We start from the raw sequence: 20,077 nt of genomic DNA on the forward strand, positions 1-20,077 counted from the left end.
CACTCTCTCAGGCAATGCATCTCAATCACCCACCTCTCTCTATGCAAAAAATCTACTCTTCACCCTTTACTCACACCCACCTTATACAGCTTCCAGGGATGGCTTCTCGTTCTTCCCATCTTCAGATATGCTATGAAAAATCTTATCCACATTAATCTGGTAATTACCCCTTACCAACTTATATGTCTTGATCATGTCTTCTCTCTTCCTTCTATCCACTTGGCTCTGTAATTTGCATTCTCTCAATCTGTCCTCATGTTCCACATTCCAGAAACCAACTTAGACAATCGTCTCTGAACCATCCCCAACATCTCATCATCCTTTTGAAAATCTGGCAACCAAATCTGTGCATAGTAATCCACATGCAGCTTGATAAAAGCCTTTTACAATGGAATCAAAACATCATCACTTCTATATGTCAATGTTCTCTGCATAATTTCCAATTTCCATAATCTGCTGTGTTGTCCTCACAATTTTAACAAACTTTCCAGAAATTTCAAATCCCTATCCACCATCACGGCCCCCCAGATCTTTCATCTCCTTCACCTCCTCTAAAATATCACCATCAATCTTATACTCTGCATCTCATCTTTGCTTCCCAAATTTTAAAACCTTACATTTTGCAACATTAAACTGAAATCCCTACACACTCACCCATTCAGGCAGTCTATTTAGGTCCTCTTGAAAACCTACACAATCTGCTCCACTTCTATAACTGTCTCCTAAAATATAGTTGTTTGCATCATATGCAAACAACTGTATATTACCATTTAATTCCTTTCCAATGTCATTTATATACAAATTAACAATGGCCCCAAAACAGATCCTTGGGCATGCCACTAATAACTTTCCTCTTATATCACTCCCCATACACAATCTTCTGAAAAAAACCACCAAACAAGTGTTAAAAAAAATTACTGCTATTTGCCCACAGTGGGAAAGCTCAATAATAATAATAATAATTATTATTTGTGATACCTCCAAGGAGTCCGAAGACTTATCACGGGAGGACACCTATACTACAACTCTCCGTCTCCACCACTATACCAAACGTCTACTACCAAACATCTACATCAACCCCATCTACTGCCCACCACAACCAGTATTTTTGTCTGTAAATTACGTGTGTTCTGAAGGGCCTATTTTTCTGTATGTGGGATGAAAACCCCAAGTTTCCAGGAGAAAAAAAACCCTGTTACCTTCATATGAGATTGGCTAACTCACCTTCAATTGAAAAAGTCCATATAAAGATTCCTCCTGTCACGAAGAGAATCGAACCTAGGCCTTTTCTAATCGAAGGGTGCAACGTACCATCATTCTTCCAATTGCACTACAGAGGCAATAATCATCCTTAATCCTATAATTTCTTTACTTACACATCTCATAAAAGGATAAGGGACCACAGGTGAAATCATTCCATTGTGGCAGAACACTTATCAATTTACCTTTGTATTTTTGTGGGTCTGGCTCCCACTGAAGAGACATCAGTAAAGATTGAAAACTGGTCTGGGTAGTGACCCTCCCTTAATGCATAGCATTATGCACATCTGAAAGGAAATGTGCTTTGCATCATGAGAGATACTAAAAATTGACATGAAGTCATCAGCCTCTATGTATAAATAGTCTAGTTGTGAAGATAATTCATGTGCAAACTTTGCTGACAATTGGATAAATAATTCAACAAGAATATAATTTCTTAAAAAAAAAAAAAATCAGCTAACGCCTTTTTATTCCCATATACGGGGAGTAGGTGAGGCCATTTAGCCTTATCTAACTTTTGGAGACTGAGTGGGCAGTTCAATCTCCACTGGTACTAATCAGAGATAGATGGCCCAAGGCTATCACTAATTAAGCAGTACACAGTGAAGAGAGACGGCTCAAATGTGCCGCCATCTCGTGGTCCCTAACACAATATATTTAATGTCTGAAATAATGTGGGTTCTACAGTCGATTTTCTTGAGTTTACCGGACGAAAAACCCGAGTTTCTGGGAGGAAAAACCAGCTTGCCCGTGCCAGAGATCGACTAACTCGGGAACCGGTCGAAAAAAGGCTTAGAAAAATTTCCTCTAGTCGGCGACTAGACTCGAAACCAAGTCTTCCTTCGTGCGGCTAAGCGCCGTGGTGTGCAAATGCCCACATCCACTGAGCTACACAGGCTCTTTATTTTTTATTTTTTATTTATTTATTTTTTTTTTTTTTTCGGTTGGTTTGGATAAATAATTCAACAAGAATATAATTTCTTAAAAAAAAAAAAAAATCAGCTAACGCCTTTTTATTCCCGTATACGGGGAGTAGGCGAGGCCATTTAGCCCTATCTAACTTTTGGAGACTGAGTGGGCAGTTCAATCTCCACTGGTACTAATCAGAGGTCTGAAGGCGGCGTGCAAGCGCTAGAACGCTATTCTCCATGTTCGCAGGACGAAGTCACCTCGCTCTTACGAGGAGATGGCAGCCGTGCGTGCGCTCGAAACGTACCCACTCGGACTCTTTTATTTGACCATGTCGTCCACAGGTCGGGAGGAAAACATTAGACGTCGTCGCCTGGTTCGAAAGAAGCAGATCTTTTGGGCAGGGATTTGCACCTGCCGGCGGTTTTCTTTCCACTGGACGACGTTCATGTGGGTGCTGGCGGCACGGTATTGTCTCCTCGAGTTAGAGATGAGGAGAGGCGGGAGGGGATGAACTTCCCTCTGCGAGAACGAAGCCTCTTCTCTCGCTGGACCTAAAGGAAAGGGAAACGTGTCCTTTTTCTGGTCAGCGGTGGCATCGGCCGTTTGGCGAGCGGCGGGCCTCAGGCTCGCTAGAACGCAAAGTATGGTGTTCGGGTACCTACATAACCTTACGGCACGGACCGATGGTGGACTCGCCATCGGTCCATCCACGGGCAGTTGTTGGCGGGGGTGGCACCCGACGTTGGGTGCTGCTAGGTTCGAAGAGACGCAGATCTGTGCGCCGCCCCTCTCCACCGATATAATTTCTTGACAAATATAATTTAAAACCTTCAGATAAAAAGAATACCAGTAATATTCTTGAAATGGAGAAGAGCTGCTCATCTGCTGCAATCCTCTTGCTAGAGGATGCTACCGGACGACACGATCTTGTATATTATGTCTGTAATAAATGATAACTTGGAGCCTCCTATGAGTGAAACACCCTGTATCATGCTCTTTATTGTAATACAGACATTTCTTCATTCACCCAATCTTACCTTTTTAAAAAAAAAAAATAATAATAATTAAAATATCAGTTATACACAAGAAAGACAAGAGAATCTATACTACACTAGTGGCATGTGTGGACAGATAATGAAAAGCTCTGTCTGTCGCTTCCATCATTCTTAAACCAGTCCATTCCACGATGTCATTAAACCACTCTCTAGTTGGTCTTCCACGTCTTCTCTTCCCCTCAACTTTCCCTTGTAATATAGTTCTTGTCAGGTGTCCTGAAGAACCTCTCAGAAGATATCCTGTAAATCTAGTCTTTCTTTGCATAATATTCTTTAACAGTGTTCTTTCCATCCCAACTCGTCTTAAAACTTCTTGATTTGATATTCTTTCTGTATAGCTAATATTTTCCATCTTTCTATAACACCACATTTCCAATGCATTAATTCTTTCCATATCTCTCTTTCTTAGCGTCCATGACTCACTTCCATAACTTACAATACTCCAAACTGTTGCTTTAACTATTCCAATTCTAACGCCTATTTTAGTGTTCTTGTTTATTAAAATTCTCTTCATTTCCATAAATGCCGATTTAGCTTTGCCTATTCTATTTCTAATGTCCAACTCTGAAGTTCCTTTCTCTGAGATCCAGCTACCTAAATATTGAAATCTTTCCACTTCTTCTAAAATCTTTCCTCCACATCTTATTTTTACATTATCTCCTATTTTTCTACCCATTATCATTATCTTGATCTTTTTTGTGTTAATTCTTAGTCCATACTCTTTACAAGAGTTTTCAATTCTTTGAATAATTTGTTGTAACCCATTTTCACTTTCTGCCATCACTACTACATCATCCGCATAATATACAAGATAGGCAAACATAATTGTGGTGGTACGTACCTTGAGAGATGTTGAATGTATCACATGACAACAAATGCTGGAAGTGGCATCTCCTTCCTGCAGGTACCTGGCAACCCAGCACTCCATGTTTGCAAATGTCTCAATTAGCTGAACATGGCTGATGTCATCAGTTGCAGCAGTGATGTTCGCTTTCCATTGCTGGAGTGTTGTTTATTGGCATAAATCTTTCCCTTCATGTCCCACAAGATGTATGAGGGACTGATATCTGGAGACTTTGGTGGCCATATTCCTTTGGAGGTTACAACCGATCACAATTGTAACCAGATTCTTCATAGATCACATGATTCCAAAGGAATATGGCCACCAAGGTCTCCAGGTCTCAGTATCCCAGACTTCTTGGGGCATGTTGAAGGGAAAGGTCTATGCCAATAAACCAAGCACACTCCAGCAATTGAAAGCAAACATCAGTCACACTCAGTTAATTGAGACATTTGCTAACATGGAGTGCTGGGTTGCCAGGAGGGGGCCACTTCGAGCATTTGTTTTGATGCGATATGTTGCAACTCTCAAGGTATGTACTACCAAAATGTCTGTCTTGTATACTGTGTATAATAAATTATAACTTGGAACCTCCCACATGTGAAACACCCTGTATATGTATGAGCAACATATGAATGCATGAGTGATGTATGAGTAACGTATATTATTATTATTATTATTACTGCATGGACACCTCCATGGAGTCCTAAGAGTCATCATAGGAGGCCCAAACTATCGTATACCTCTCCTTGAAACCATTAACAAACAAAGCACAACTGACTCAGGCATCTTATTCTATTTGTTCACTACTCTTCAAGCAAAAATTCTAGTCCTCATACCCTTGCTAACCACACTCTTACCCAACTTTCAGAGATGACCTCTTGTTCTGCTCCTTCGAGCAAAGTGTTGAAACATTTCTCCTGCATCATTCCCATAAAATCCTTTAAGTAACTTAAAGATTTTTTCTATCATATCTCTCCTTTTTCACCTATCAACCAACTTTTGCAATCCACAAATCCTCAATCTGTCCTCATGAGAAGCATTTCACAGACTACTCACTAACTTGGTCACTCGTCTCTGGATCCTCTCCTCCACTTCCTCATCCTTGAGAAGCCCAGGTGACCAGACCTGAGCACAGTAATCCAGATGTAGTTGTATCAAGGTTTTATAAATAGGAATGATAATTCTCTTGTCGTTGTTTTATTGTGTTCTTCAATAACCAAGTAATCTTGTGAGCTACCCTGGCTACTTTAGCAATATTCCATCTAAACTTCAACTCTCTATCTACTACTATCATCAATTTCCTGGACTACAGTTCCCTCAATGTGATACACAGCTTGTAATCTTTGTATCACAAAATGCATAAGTTTACACTTTTGCACATTAAATTGACATCCATTATGTTTTGCCCATACTGTCAGCCTATTTAAATCATCTTGCAAATTTTCTACATTACCTTGATTATCTATTATGCTATCCAAATTTGCATCACAACAAGCAACTGAATATCTCCCTTCAAATTATTTCCTATATCATTTATGTATGGGGGGGGGGTCTGGAAAGTTCTGATAAACATCTAGAACAAAATGATATTAAAGCAACTGATATAACCACAAGAAAGAACATATATTAGTAGGAGAGTTATGAAGGTAACTTTTGTTGTTATATTCTTTCTTGTGGTTATATCGGTTGCTTTAATATCATTTTTTTGTTCATTCACACAGGCATTAACTTCATGGGTGCCATCACACACACATACTCGTCTGTATCAAACCTAATTTTTTAATTTTCCTGACTTTGTGCTTCCACACTCTCAGTGAATAAAGCTTTCTCCAGACACCTGACTGAATTCATTTAAGTGCAGTCCATCAGCATTATGAACTGGCCATAAAATAATGGCCTGTCCATAATGAAATAAGAACAGGACATAAAATAATGAATGTATTATTTATAAAAAAATTGAAAGAAATTGGATAAAAATTTTTTTTTTTGTTTTCTCTCTGTTTTCTACATCACTTCCATTATATTTTTTGCTTCGAATTAATTTTGGAGGCACTTTTGACAGATATATAAAATGTAACAGTTAGTTACTTTCTTTTATTTTTTAGTGTTAAAATTATTCAGGTGTTCATCGAAATTTAATGCCAATATATAGTGATTTGGTTTATAAAAAATGGATAGTATAAAAGATAAATATGTAGTATACAATGTAAAAATGTTTAAAATACTTACATTAACAAAAAAAATTACTACATTCCATTTTGCATAAAAAAGTAATCATGTTCACTGTCATTTTAAAATGAGTCAAAATCATTATCTTTATCACAGAATTCATTTCTAGTTTCTGGTTTCTTTTAGAGACAATAAAATTGTATTATTCACATTTTTACGGTTTTCTCAAAATTATGTTACCATGCTGTACAGTTTTTGAATAGTTAATCATTTCTAATAAATGTATAATTGTGGTGGTACTAATTAGACCCTTAACAAGCAAAGTAAAAGCCTGAAGATTTTTTTTACCCTGTGAAATCTGTACAGTGCATATCATACAGATGCATAGGTACACATGGACTACTGTGCACAGATTTGGTCACCTGGTTTTCAAAAAGATGAAGAGATGTTGGAAAGTGTCCAGAGGTGACACCAAAGTGGATTTTGATCTCTGGAATGTTGAATATGAGGAAAGATTGAGAAGATGCAATTTACAGAGTCTAGTGGATAAGAAGGAGAGGGGTGATATGATAGAGATGTGCAAGTTGGTAAGCAGCTGTTATAGGATCCATGTTGAAGAGGTTTATTATAAAATAGTGAGAGATCAGGGGAGAACAAGAGGTATTCCTGGAAGCTGTATAAGGAGGATGTGAACAAAGGAGTGAGGAGCAGGTTTTTTGCATGGAAGTTGTGAATAATTGGAATTGGAATAATTGCCTTAGAGTGTGGTGTCTGCAGAGAATTTGAATGTGTTTAATGCATGGTATGATGAGCTGTGTGTGTGTGTGTGTGTATGACAAAGGGACCACCTAGATGAGTCTTTGACTCTATGGTGTCTTAGGGTAATAATAATATTTCTATACATTTTGTTGACATATGATGATGAATATTTTATGTTCTTTATAAGCTGTAAACTACACATGTGCATGTTATAATAGATTGGGACAAGGCAGCAATTATGGGAGATGATCCATCATAAATTACTCAGTGTATTAGGGTTGTATAGTCATATATCTTTAATGATGAATTTATCTCATACTCAAAAGTAAGAAAACACTGTGATGGCTGTCATGTTTCTGCAGATCAGTAAATTCTTAAATCAATCACCTCCGAACTCTTTCCAACATCTCTTCATCCTTTTGAAAGCCAGGTAAACAAAATTTGTGCACAGTAGTCTATATGTGGTCTAATCAAGGCCTTATACAATGGAAGAAGAATTTCCTTACTTCTATAAGTCAGTGTTGCTCATTCACTCAATATATTCAAGTCGTCTTGTAAAGCTGCAATATCTGCTCTACTCCTCATAGTTCATCCGAACTTTGCATCATTTACAAATGAATATCCCTATCCAAATCTTCCCCCATATTGTTAACATACAGGTCAAACAGCCATGGTCCTAATACAGACCCTGAGGCACACCACTAGTGACTTTCCTCTTCTAGGATATTACTCCCCTATTAACTATCAACTTATCATGGGTAATCTATCAAAGGCCTTTGCAAAATCTAAGTATACTACTGTTGTGTATCCATCTCCTTTGTCCAATGTTGCCCTCACCTTATTGTAATAATTAAAACATGATCTATCTTTAGCAAATCTGTGTTATCCATCGAAGATAATATCATTGTTGTCAACCTGATTCTGAATCCTGGTTCTCACCAGCCTGTCCAACACCTTAACCACAACTGACACACAGGACCTATAATTTGATGCTTGAGTTCTGTCACTTCCCTTATTCACTTGCACAATCTTCCCTTCCTTTCATTTCTTTGGAACTTGACCAATTGCAAGACTCATATTAAACAAATATGTCAAGGAGATGCCATCTCACATTCCTTCAAATTGCATGGTGATATATTATCAAGTCCCACAGCCTTATTAACATCAGGTTTTCTCAATTCCCCATATACCTCTTGCTCACTTAGTCAGTTTCTCCTCCTCATCATCAACTATTCTCTAACTCTCCATGATGTCACATTGACAAGAATGAAGGACAGTTATCTACTGCTTATTAAACATCTGAACTATATCCTCAGCAGTTGTTCTTATGCCTTTTCTCCAATCACTATCATCCTTCCATAATCATTCTTTTTTTTTTGCTGACTACATTTCGAAATAACTCCCAAGGTTTTTTTTTTTTTTTTTTTTTTTTGGCTTCATTAGCTAACTGCTGCTCATACTTCACTTTTACTACCCTTACCAACAAAATCAACCTCTTTGCTTGTTCTTTGTAATCCTCATGGAATTTATTATTACCATTCATCTATGTTGCCTCTGCAATGCCTTCTATCTCTGTATTGCATGCTTAATCTCTTCATTCATCCATCCATTTCACACCTATCCTATTTACCCTTCTGTGTCTTGGAATACAATTAGACATTGTTTCTAGTAGATCAGCGGTTCCCAACTTATTTTTATCGTGGAACCCTTTTCACCTTGATAAAAATATTTTGGAATTCTGACAGATTTTACTGATTATAAATAAAACAACAAATAAAAAATAATTTATTTAAAATACAAAGCATATTAATAATGGAAAAGCAGATATTATTAATTCAAACTGATAATTAATGTGAAAGATTAAACTGCTTTTCTTTACAATGTGCTTTCAAAATTTGATTTAATTGTGGACAGCTGAATTCTAATATCAGACGTGACATTCAACTTCTGTATTTTGTTTTTGTCACAGTGTAGAGTGAAAATCTGCTTTCACACAGATATGTGGTACTAAATGGCAACAAAACAGCAAATTGCCTTTTTGAATAAATTTGGATATTCTTATTTTAAGTCACACCAAAACTTGTGTGATGAAACTTCATTAAATTTAACATTTATTTGGCTGTTTGATGTCAGGTAAATAACATTTTCTTATTCTGAAGTAGATAGTTCCTCTGGTTTTTCTTTAATATTGAAAGGATTGAAAACCCAATAGTTATTGTCATCTGTTAGTAGAGGAAAGTATTAATTTAATACCATATTTATTGATTTTAGATGACATATAATTTCTTTTTGAATCTCCTCATCAGTTTCACAGTTTGATTCCTGTAAAAAGTCGTTTAAAGTTGAAAATGGATCCATATTATTTTTTTTTTTTCAACAGTCCAGTATTATAACTTTTGGAATAATGATCGTGATTTATCTTTTCTGTTGAAAATATTTGCATTTTTTCCTTGAAGGAAGAGAGAAACATCATTCAATTTTTATCTGCCAGATAAGTAATTTGACTGAACCACGAAAGGTTTCTAAAGCGATCTGTTAATAGAAATTTGTCATTGTGTAAGCCTGTGGCAAGCTCTGTGTAATTCAAACAATTTGACAAGAACTTTGCCACATGACAGCCATCTAATTTCAGTATGTACCAGCAAAGATGTATGTTGACTGCCCATATCTTCATATATAATTTTGTATAATTTAGTTTTTAATGGTTGTTTTCCCAAAGTTAATAATTTTCACTGTTTCATCTAAAATACATTTTAAAGATGTCTAGCAACTAGTGCATATCTATGAAGAACACAGTGGCTACTTGTACACGTTTTAGCAACATTTTTAATTTGTGTTACTACCCCTTTCACAGGTCCTATTATTGACTTTGCACCATTGCTACATACATTGACATATTCTCCCAATGTATTCTATGAGTCTTCATAAAATCATTGACATTTAAATATCATTTCTCCAGTTGTATTGGTTTGTAAATGTTCACAGAGTAACATGTCTTCTTCAATAGAATTATTGTAGTAATAACAAATGAAAATTAAGAAAATTGATAGGTTTGCAACGTCCATTGTTTCATCTAATTGTAAAGAGCACTCATCATCTGATTGAAGTCTTAAAATAAGTTCCTGCTCAATATCCTCGACCATATCATGAATTCTGTGTGAAACACTATTATTATAGAAAGAAATTTTATCAATTTGTTGACAGGATTTCTCATCGAACATACATTTAACATCTTTGATGCATGGCTTTAGAAGACTTTGAAATTGTATGTGCTTTACTTGTGAGCACTATACAGGAAGACATTGTTGTCCTTTCGTTATCTGACAACATTTTTAACATAAAATGGTTAGTTTTGTCAAGAGACTCAAGTTTTCTTTCAAAAAATTTGACATCTTTATTTTTATATTCTGAATGGTTCGTTTCAAAATGTCTCTGCAATTTAGCTGATGCTAATGAACTATTTGATAAGATCTTATTTCATAATATACATACTCCATCAGGGACCTCTGGATTTCCTGTGTTTGTGAATTCGAGTATTAAATATAACTCGAGTCGTATTTATGTTTTTTATGACTTAGCGATGTTTTAGTATTGACAAACAACACTTTCATTTTCCTTGATTCATCTGCTACACAAGTGATGCTAATGCCTTGATCTGTATTTTCATCAGAGTCTCCTTGTCACTAGAAACAGGTGAACTGTTTGCTACACTTTTTTTTAAAAAAAAAAACTCCTTGTCTTAACCAGTGATCCATTATATTTTAATTTGGGGTATATACAATCATAATATTATAAATTTATATGATGCCCACTTTATTTTTATATGAAAAGTGCATAAGACATCACAAAATGTTTGCAGTGCAAAACATCACTGATCTATGATTGATACGTCTGTTCGTATGCTGCACTGCTGTGCCCCACATCACGACAGATGATTCCATCAGGAGATATGACTTAACTAGTGGTGGGAGAATCAAATGCAAGCATTCGATTCATTCATTCACCAATTGACGCAACGGATTTTATTGAAATTTTTGAAACGTAATTTTAAAAAGTTTTTCATACATATTTTAAATTACTAATTAGAGTTCAAAAACTAATTTTATTGTGGAACAACCCCAAATTTTTTCAACAGAACCCTAGGGTTCCGCAGAAATTTGGAATATCACCCAAGCAACATTGATCTCCTTTCCAGCCAACTCCTCATTCCATGCTATCCTGAGCTTCTCATAATCACTAGCCTTGTAGTTCCACATATACCCTTTCCTCACAGGGATCCTCACAGTGATTACTTGCTAGTAACCTGGTGGTTGTTAGCAGGTAATTACTTCATGATCCCTCTGAACAACAGGAGGGTGATTTAACACCTCATTTATAATAACATCTTCTGATGAGATGATTAAATCCAAGATCCTCAATCCTCATTTGCCCTCTGTTACATACTGAGGTAGTTGTCCCTCAAAAAAACTCGAGAAACTCATTTTCTTTACTTCCTACTATCTCATCATCTCAAGTCTATATTGCCATATTTAAAATCATCCATAATGATCACTCTTTTCTTATTTGCTTGGCTAATTTCATTATACATTTCATGGTCACTATCACGCACATTATCAGGTCTGTAGCAACGTTTGACTAGATATTTTATTCTGTTGAAATGTATCTCACACCATGCTGCCTCAGAACCACTGCCACTATTTTCCTCTTGCATCTTTACCTCATATAAGCATAACTCTTTCTTCATCATCAATAGCACTCCCCCCTCTCCCTTTTTACCTTTTCTGTTTTCATGAAACACATCATATCCTTCCATCTCTATTCCTGTCAGGATGTCATCCTCATCACTTTTTGGGTGAATATAGATTCAATCAATGCAACCATTTCATTTGCCTTGTTTCTTACTTCTAGCATTTGTATACAAACATAACACTCATTCCTGGATCTATAGCAAGTTTCACTGATATCACTTATTAGATGTGACTTCTCCATACTTAAGTATGGAGAAGTCACATCTAATAAGTGATATCAGTTCAATTTTCTCAATTAATTTGTTCAATTAATTCAAGCCATTTATTTTTCTCCTTATTTATCTTAGAACTTTCTTCAAATCAACTGTTTTCCCTTGATCCCAGGTCATCGCCTTCCCTTTTTGTCTACACACACACATTCACATCCTCTTCGATCATCAACCTTTCTGAAGCTGTGATCCCCTGTCCACCTTGAGTCTCCCCATTTCCCTGTTTGTTTTGTTTTGCACACTTGTTTTCTCTCTATATATACTCATGCTACACACTTCTTCATTCATAACTACCACTTCAGTCTCTCCTTCCTTACTCTCCTACTCTTTCAGATCACTTCTTACTTGATCAGATTCATCCTCTGCACTCATTTCTCTACCTTCCATCAGTAGTCTCTCCAAATCACCTCCAAAACCATTTAAATGCAGTCCATCACTCTTATACAGTTCAATTCGTCCATCAAACTCATTTCACACATTAACAAACTGCACTCCTTTCTCACGCATTTCTGCTAACATATCATTCACAATCTTTGCTCTCCACCTCATTTCATCACTGTCATACCTAGGCAACACACTGATTACCTTTCCTATCATACTGTTATCTTTTATCATTCTCAACAACCTCCTGATATCCATTCTTATGTGTTCCTTGTTCCCAGTCAAGTCATTTGTTCTTATTACCACTACCAACTCTTTTCCTTGTTTACTCCTCATATCAAATGCCTCAATCACTCTATTCATTTTACCTCCAGGGAAAACAAACCTTGTACATTTTCTCACTTGTTACACCTCTAATAATCAAATCTCCATACAACACCACTTGCAGATCTTTTGTTACCTCTTTCATATTGATATCATTCGTTTTCATCTTCTTCACTCTTCTTACATATCTCGAAGTCTCTTCATTTCATTCTGCATCCGTTTCATCTCTTCCTCATCTTAACTAACTCAGCTTTCAAATCTTCTGTCATTTTTTTTGCTCTCATTCACTCTCTCAGTTTTATCACCAGCCGTACATGCTTGTTCACCATTTATGCCGCTTGCTACTTTACTGTTAATTGCACTCTGTTTTTGAACTTCTGTTACATTCATATCATTTTCATCATTCTTACCATCAGTTGTTAAGTTCATTAGATCACTCTTTTATTTTTTTAAAACTTTCTTACCAATTTTTCACTACTCTTTTACACTGTCCCTCTTTGCTATGAAATGAGCACTCATCCTTTTCATGGCATTCTCGCGACTGACACTTTCAGTTACCAATACATTACCACTCACCAAGTCCTCATTCAGTTCACAAATTACATACACACCCTCCTTCCATTCCTAGATATCCATAATTTATTATTATTATTATTATTATGTGACACCTCCAGGGAGTCCAAAGACTCATCGAGGAAGAGTGTGCGAACAGCATCAAACAATTAATCTTTTCCAACTACTAATCACACTCAAACTTGCTTAACTTTTTGTGTGAGCCATTATTAGCAGAGGCTCTACCAATTTACCAACCTTATCTACATAATCGAACAAATACATATATATCACACCTTACATTTCACAAAAAGACTAAAATCAAAACTATGCTCTATTATTATTATTATTCAGGCCTCCATGGAGCCAAAAGACTCATCACGGGAGGTCCTTCCTAGGAATCACAAAGTCTATCATATCACCTTAAACTCATTGACCATTCTCACTCTCACCACTCTATCAGGCAATGCATTCCATAGTTCAACCACTCTCCGTGCAAAGTAACCACTCCTCACCCTCTTGCTCACAGTTTCCTTTTGTAACTTCCAGGGATGGTCTCTTGTCATCACTCCTTCCCACTGTTCATGCGAAAGAATTTCCCAGTGTCAACCTTGTAACCACCTCTCAACAGTTTAAAAGTCTCAATCATATCACCTCTCCTTCTCTCCACCAAACTCTGCAGTCCACATTCCCTCAGCCGATCCTCATAAATAACATTGTACCCTGAAACCATCTTTGTTATCTGCTTTTGTACCCTTTCCACAGTTAATTTATCCCCTTCAAATCCTGGAGACCAAATCTGAGAACAATAGTCTAAATGTAGTCTGATCAGAGTCTTATACAATGGAATGATAACTCTTTTATCTTTGCAGGTCAGTGTCCTTCTCATTATTGCAGCAATCCTCTGTGTTACCTTAACTACCTTTGCAATATATCTCCTAAATTTCAAGTTTCTATCAATCATCAACCCCAAATCTCTTGTCTCCCATACTTCCTCCAGTATAGCTCCCATAGAGTATGCAGCGTCCCATCGATGTGTCCAAAACCTCAAGACATTGCATTTTGCTGCATTAAACTGACTCCCCATTCATTAATTGCCCATCTGTCTAGCTTATTCAAATCCTCTTGCAGGACTACCATATCTGCACTATTACTAATAACCCTTCCCAGCTTCGCATCATCCATAAACAACTGAATATCCCCCTGCAATCCACTGACAATGACATTGATATAAAGGTTAAACAATATAGGTCCCAATACTGAGCCCTATGAGACCCCACTTGTAACCCTCTGCCTCCATGAAACTTACCCACCATATACAACCCTCTGATACCTATTGGACAGCCAATCCTGAATCCAGTTGATCAACCCGACATCCAGACCCATGTGCTGCAACTTAAATATCAGCTTATCATGTGGCACCCTGTCAAATGCCTTCGCTAAGTCCAAGAAAGTGGCAGTATATGCCTTGCCCCTCATCTACTGCTCTTGTAACTTTATTATAAAGGCTAGCATATTGCTAAAACAAGAGCGCCCCTTCACAAATCCATGATGACTCTCACAGATAACATTATCCTCATCTGTCAATGCTGTATATGGTCCCTCACTAATTTCTCCAAGATCTTAACAACTACTGATGACCCACAAAGTGGCCTATAATTAGACACTTCCAGTCTGCTACCGCCCTTATGCAGTGGCACTATCTTATCTTCCTTTCATTCCCTGGGCGCCTTTCCCGTAGCCAGACTTTCATTAAAAAGCAAGGTCAAAGGTGCTGTCAGTTCTTTAGCACATTCTCTCAAAACTCGTGGTGAAATACCATCCAGTCCCACAGCTTTACTGACATCCAGAGTACTCAGTATTTGGAACACACTCTCCTCCTGCATCTATAAACCTCAAACCTGCCCTATCCTTTAGTATTAAAATTTACTCCTCCAGGATGAAATACTCCAATAAAGTGTTCATTGAACAATTCCACTACATCAGTCATTCTATTCCCATTTTTATCCCACAATTTCATTCTTCCACAGTCATTTCTCCTCTTACTGGCCATATAGCTAAAAAAATTCCCTAGGATTTTCTTTGGATCCTAGGGCCAATCTCTTCTCATATTCCAGTTTCGCCTTCCTTACCATGCTATTCACTTTCCTGGCATGTGTCTTATATTCTTCATGCATCTGATCTTCACCTGTCTCCTTATATCTCTTCCATAGCATCTTTTTAGCATGCAGTTCCTGTTTAATATTGTTTGTCATCCACTTTACTACAAATTGTTTCCTCTTCTTCACTCATGGAATACAGCTTACCATTGCTGCTAACGAACATTCCTTCACAAATTCCCAAGCACTAATGATATCCCTTCCTTCCAATTCCTCCCTCCATGAAACTTCCCCAAGTTGATGTCTAAGACTATTATAATCACCTGCCTTATAATTCCACATACATTCCTGTCTCTTTGATACACCTGCATGTCTATTCATCTTCCAAATCAAAACCATATGGTCATTCTCTCCAGCTGGTGGGAGACATGTCATCTCAGTTATTATCAATTCTTCTGATGCTATGACCAAATCAAAAACTCTTAAACCTCTTGTTCCCTCTATTACATGTTGCCTAAGACATTTGTCCCTCAAGAATTCTAGAAATTCCATTCCTTTATTGCTACATGCATCTTCCTCTCCCCAATTTATACTGCTGTAGTTAAAATCTCCCATAACAATCATTCTTCTTGCACTTGCCAAACTCAACTGTCAAAACATCTCCTGGTCCCCACCCTCTGTGCTCCTTGGTCTGTAGCAACACCCCACTAAATATCCAATTTAGTGGGGTACCTCACACCATATGCTTTCAAAATCATTAGTGTCACTGCTTTCTAAAGCCTCCACTCTTAGAAGACATAGGTCGTCACTTATCATAAGCAGTACTCCACCACCACACTTTCCCTTCCTATCCTGCCGAAAAATGCTGTATTGTATCCTCTTCTGTCAACCACATCTCAATGATCCCAATAATCTTTGGCCAGGCTGATGCTATCAGCACCACCAATTCTTCTCATTTATTCCAGATGCTCCTGGCATTGGTATATAAAGCATAAAAATGCCATTGTTTCTATACCCAGCATTATCCTCTCTAGACTCCACTGGGCTCAGTGTTACCTGATGGCATCCCCCTTCTCCCAAGTACCCATTTCCACAAGAGGCCACCCTGCTACCATACACCCTGGGACACACTGACTTGTTCAGAACAGCAATCTCTCCAGATGCCTACATCCTGCCTCATTCAAATGCAAGCGGTCTCTCGCATACAATTCCTCTCTATCCTCAAACGCCCTCCAAGCCTCCACATATTCCAATCCTCTCTTCGGACACATTCTAGCTATTATGTTATTCAATATTACTGCTCTTCCGCTCAGATCGTCACTATCATACCTAGGCAACACTCACATTATCATTCCTCTCTGTGTCTTCTTTCATACAACCTCAAGCAAGAATCTCATATCTCTCACTGCCCAATTTACATTACCACTCAAGTCATTTGTTCCTACCATCACAATCATCTCACCCACCTTTTCACCCCTCTTAATTGCCATAGCCAACTTTCTATTGTTCCTCCAGGCAAACACTCCTCACGCATCCTATCTTGAACACCACAGATCATTGAGTCCCCATACATTACACCTCTTACCACCCTATTCCTTGATTGCTCACATGCATCCCTCACTCTCTCTCCTCTAACACTTTCTCTCTGTGCTCCCCTACTTACCTGCCTTCCTGACATCACTCTATCCCTGGTTCCATTGCTCCCTTGCATTCCTCTCATTCCCTCTCTCCTACTGTGTCCATTCTCTCCTATCATTCCCATAACTCTATCTCATTCCCTCTCTTCCACTGTTCGTATTCTCTCCTCTTCTATCATTCCTATATCTCTCTCTCATTCCATCTCTTCCATTTATCCTGATCTCTCCTCTTCTATCATTGCCATATCTCTCTCTCTCTCTGATTCCCTCTCTTCTACTGTTCCTATTCTCTCCTCTTCTATCATCCCCATAACAATTTTGTAATCACCTTTGTAAACAAGCCCACACACACACACTAAAAACACTGCAAGCACACAACTTTTACCATAATTATTTCTCATAAACATATACTTATTCACAATTAATTATTCCAAAAAAATTATCTGAAACGGGACCCTTCTTTACACAAACCCTTCAGTGAAATGCCACCTGGCATACCCTTTTTAATAGTTAAATCTGAAAATATATTTTTTTAATGAATCATCAAAGAGCATGTGTTTGGAATTCAGATATTTTCCAGCTTTATGGTGAAACAGCCTCATCTTCCTTAAAACTTATCTTTTGTGATCTTTGCAAGAGTTGTTAACTTTTGCTATTTTTGATTAAAACCAAATATAACTAGGAATTTCTACATACAAGTAAAATGTTACACAGAATGTATTTTATTTTTTCAGAATTTATTGTTCTAGTTCTGATAACAAAGAAAAGTTTTAACATTACTAATCTAGAGTATCTCTTAGATTAGTCTTAATTTGGCTTAGCATGCCATTACTTGAAATCATAGTTTTGAATAATCGAGTTAATACTTGGTATCTGTTTTAGGTTGCTGTCCACCAAAACTCTGTAGAGGAGTTCTCTTAAACAGTCGAAATTTCTATCTAATTAATTACAATGTCAGAATGTGCAAAGATCATGACATTTTGAAAAACTATATGGATATGTTTATGAAAAGATGTATACAGAAGTATTGCACTAAATATCACAAAATATGGCCAGCAGTTAGGAAATGACATATACAGACAAAATGAGAAGATAGATGTATTATTGAATATGTATTATTATTATTTTCAATGGCACACTTACCTTGATTATTGTCCATTTAATTTCTTTGTAAATCTATGATTATAATAGCCCTCTGAAGAGATATATTTAATAAGTATCCAAAAAGGTAAGTTTTCTTTTCATCTGATATTGTTTTGTTATATCATACATTCTTTCGAATGAAAGAAGTCCTCATTCATTAAACACAATTTCTTTAATTGCACTTCTGCTCCATGGGACTTTTTCTCAGAATATTGCATATATTCTGCTAATTTATTTTTAAATTAATAGTAATTAGTTTTAAGTCAGATATTATGAGATATTCTATTCACATACTGATTACTCTACTAGCTTCTTTGTTGCATAGTTGATTCATATAAGAAACTCAAGCTATGAATAAAATAAAATTAACATTCATGCTTTTGGATAGGTGACTTTGTACCTGAGTTATTAAAACTATAATGGTTTTGTGACTTATCACTTCCTTGATAAGTTAACCAGTCTTAGACAGACAACAGAGCTTTTTTTCTCTTTCACAAAAGAGGAATGCTGGTCCAAGAAGGCATACATTTAGAAACCAGATAAATAAAGATATGTCCAGTAGTGCACTCAGGATTTAATCATGTGGGTGTGGCGAGTTGAGTAGACAATTTGAGAATACACGCTACGCATCGCATACGACCTATGACTGAGCATCTGCAATGATCGCAAATTCATAAGTAGTATAGAAACAGAAGATACAACACAACATAAATTTTTTAAAAAAATGAATTTTAATTAGGAAAAGATTTTTGGAAAATTTTCTAGTGTTTTTTTTTTCCCTTTGGGGGTGGAAGGGCCCTGCCACCCCAAAGGAAATAATATGAAATAAATAGGCCTGGATTATTATACAGTCAGTCCATGCAAATAGAAACATTAAGAAAGGTAAAAGATGAGGCCTCTTTTGCAATGTAATTTCACTGTAATCAGTGCATGAAAAATGTTATGAAACTCGAATTAATTATCTGGCTGGCATTTACAGAATGATCGTCTTATTTGTTTCCCTTTCTTGTATGTAAAAGTATGTGAACTAAGGTCATTTTCATTTACTATGCAGTATTCAATCACAAAGATATTTTTTTTTTAAATATAGATAATGACTAAGCTCTACACAAATTTCTAAACTTCAACATAGTCATCATCATAAAAATGATAGTCTTCATATTTTATTTTCAGACAGATTGAAAACATTCTCTTTTAACTGTGAGTGAATTCATGATTTGCATGTGTAAACTTTCCTTAAGTTCATCTAAAGTGTGGTTTTAATAGCACTTGCACGGTGCTCTTCATTCAGAACTGGTCAAGCAAAAAGCTGTTTTAAATGTAGCTGAACTGTTGCATATTTAAAACTTTATGTTAGGAAGCATTGTCTTGCTGCAAGAATATATCATATGTAATCTATCACTTGTTGCACTGCTAGGTTAACATTCATCAGCGCCTGTCATTTCTTCGATAAATTTAATGCATTGTTGCACCTCAGACAGTGATCTCTTCTGTTGCCAGATGTGGGGTTTCCCAGTATCAGTAGAATGACCAAAGGGAGAGGAGGTGCAATGCATCTAGGCACTCTAAATTTTCAAGAGCTGAAAATAATTTTGTGACTATCAATTGTTTAATGAGTGGTATATAAAACTTAATTTAGAAGTTGTATAAAAATATAGTTTCAATTTATAAATCAGTTGCATGCCAATAAACATGCTATAATCAGTAATTATGTATGTTTTTATTATCACACTGTGCAGTAAACAACATTATGGAGGATGTGCAGATAAATTTCAGCAAGAATTTTCTAGAGTCCATATAAACTTGTTCATTTGCATCTAAACAGTACAGTATATCTGCAGAAGTTGACAGATGGTCATTACATTTCCTGTAAGATGTGATATGGTTCCACTTAAGAACCTAATTTGTTTAGTATGTCTGGTTTT

The 20,077-nt window shown here is 36.6% G+C and overlaps 1 protein-coding gene across 1 annotated transcript in view; it reads left to right on the plus strand.

Annotated features, from left to right (window-relative positions):
- Window positions 1-19,815, plus strand: part of LOC150092642 (uncharacterized) — a 344,763-nt gene extending 324,948 nt beyond the window's left edge. Inside the window, exon 14 of the mRNA XM_090414597.1 lies at window positions 17,892-19,815. Coding sequence (XP_090270723.1) covers window positions 17,892-18,079 — 188 coding nt within the window. The 3' untranslated portion in view covers window positions 18,080-19,815. The remainder of the gene's footprint in view (window positions 1-17,891) is intronic.
- The last annotated feature ends 262 nt before the right edge of the window (window positions 19,816-20,077 follow it).

The sequence above is a fragment of the Typopeltis vanoorti genome, chromosome 25, assembly GCF_054136105.1.
Source record: "Typopeltis vanoorti isolate ZY-2024b chromosome 25, IOZ_Tvanoo_1.0, whole genome shotgun sequence".
In the NCBI taxonomy this organism is placed as follows: domain Eukaryota; kingdom Metazoa; phylum Arthropoda; class Arachnida; order Uropygi; family Thelyphonidae; genus Typopeltis; species Typopeltis vanoorti.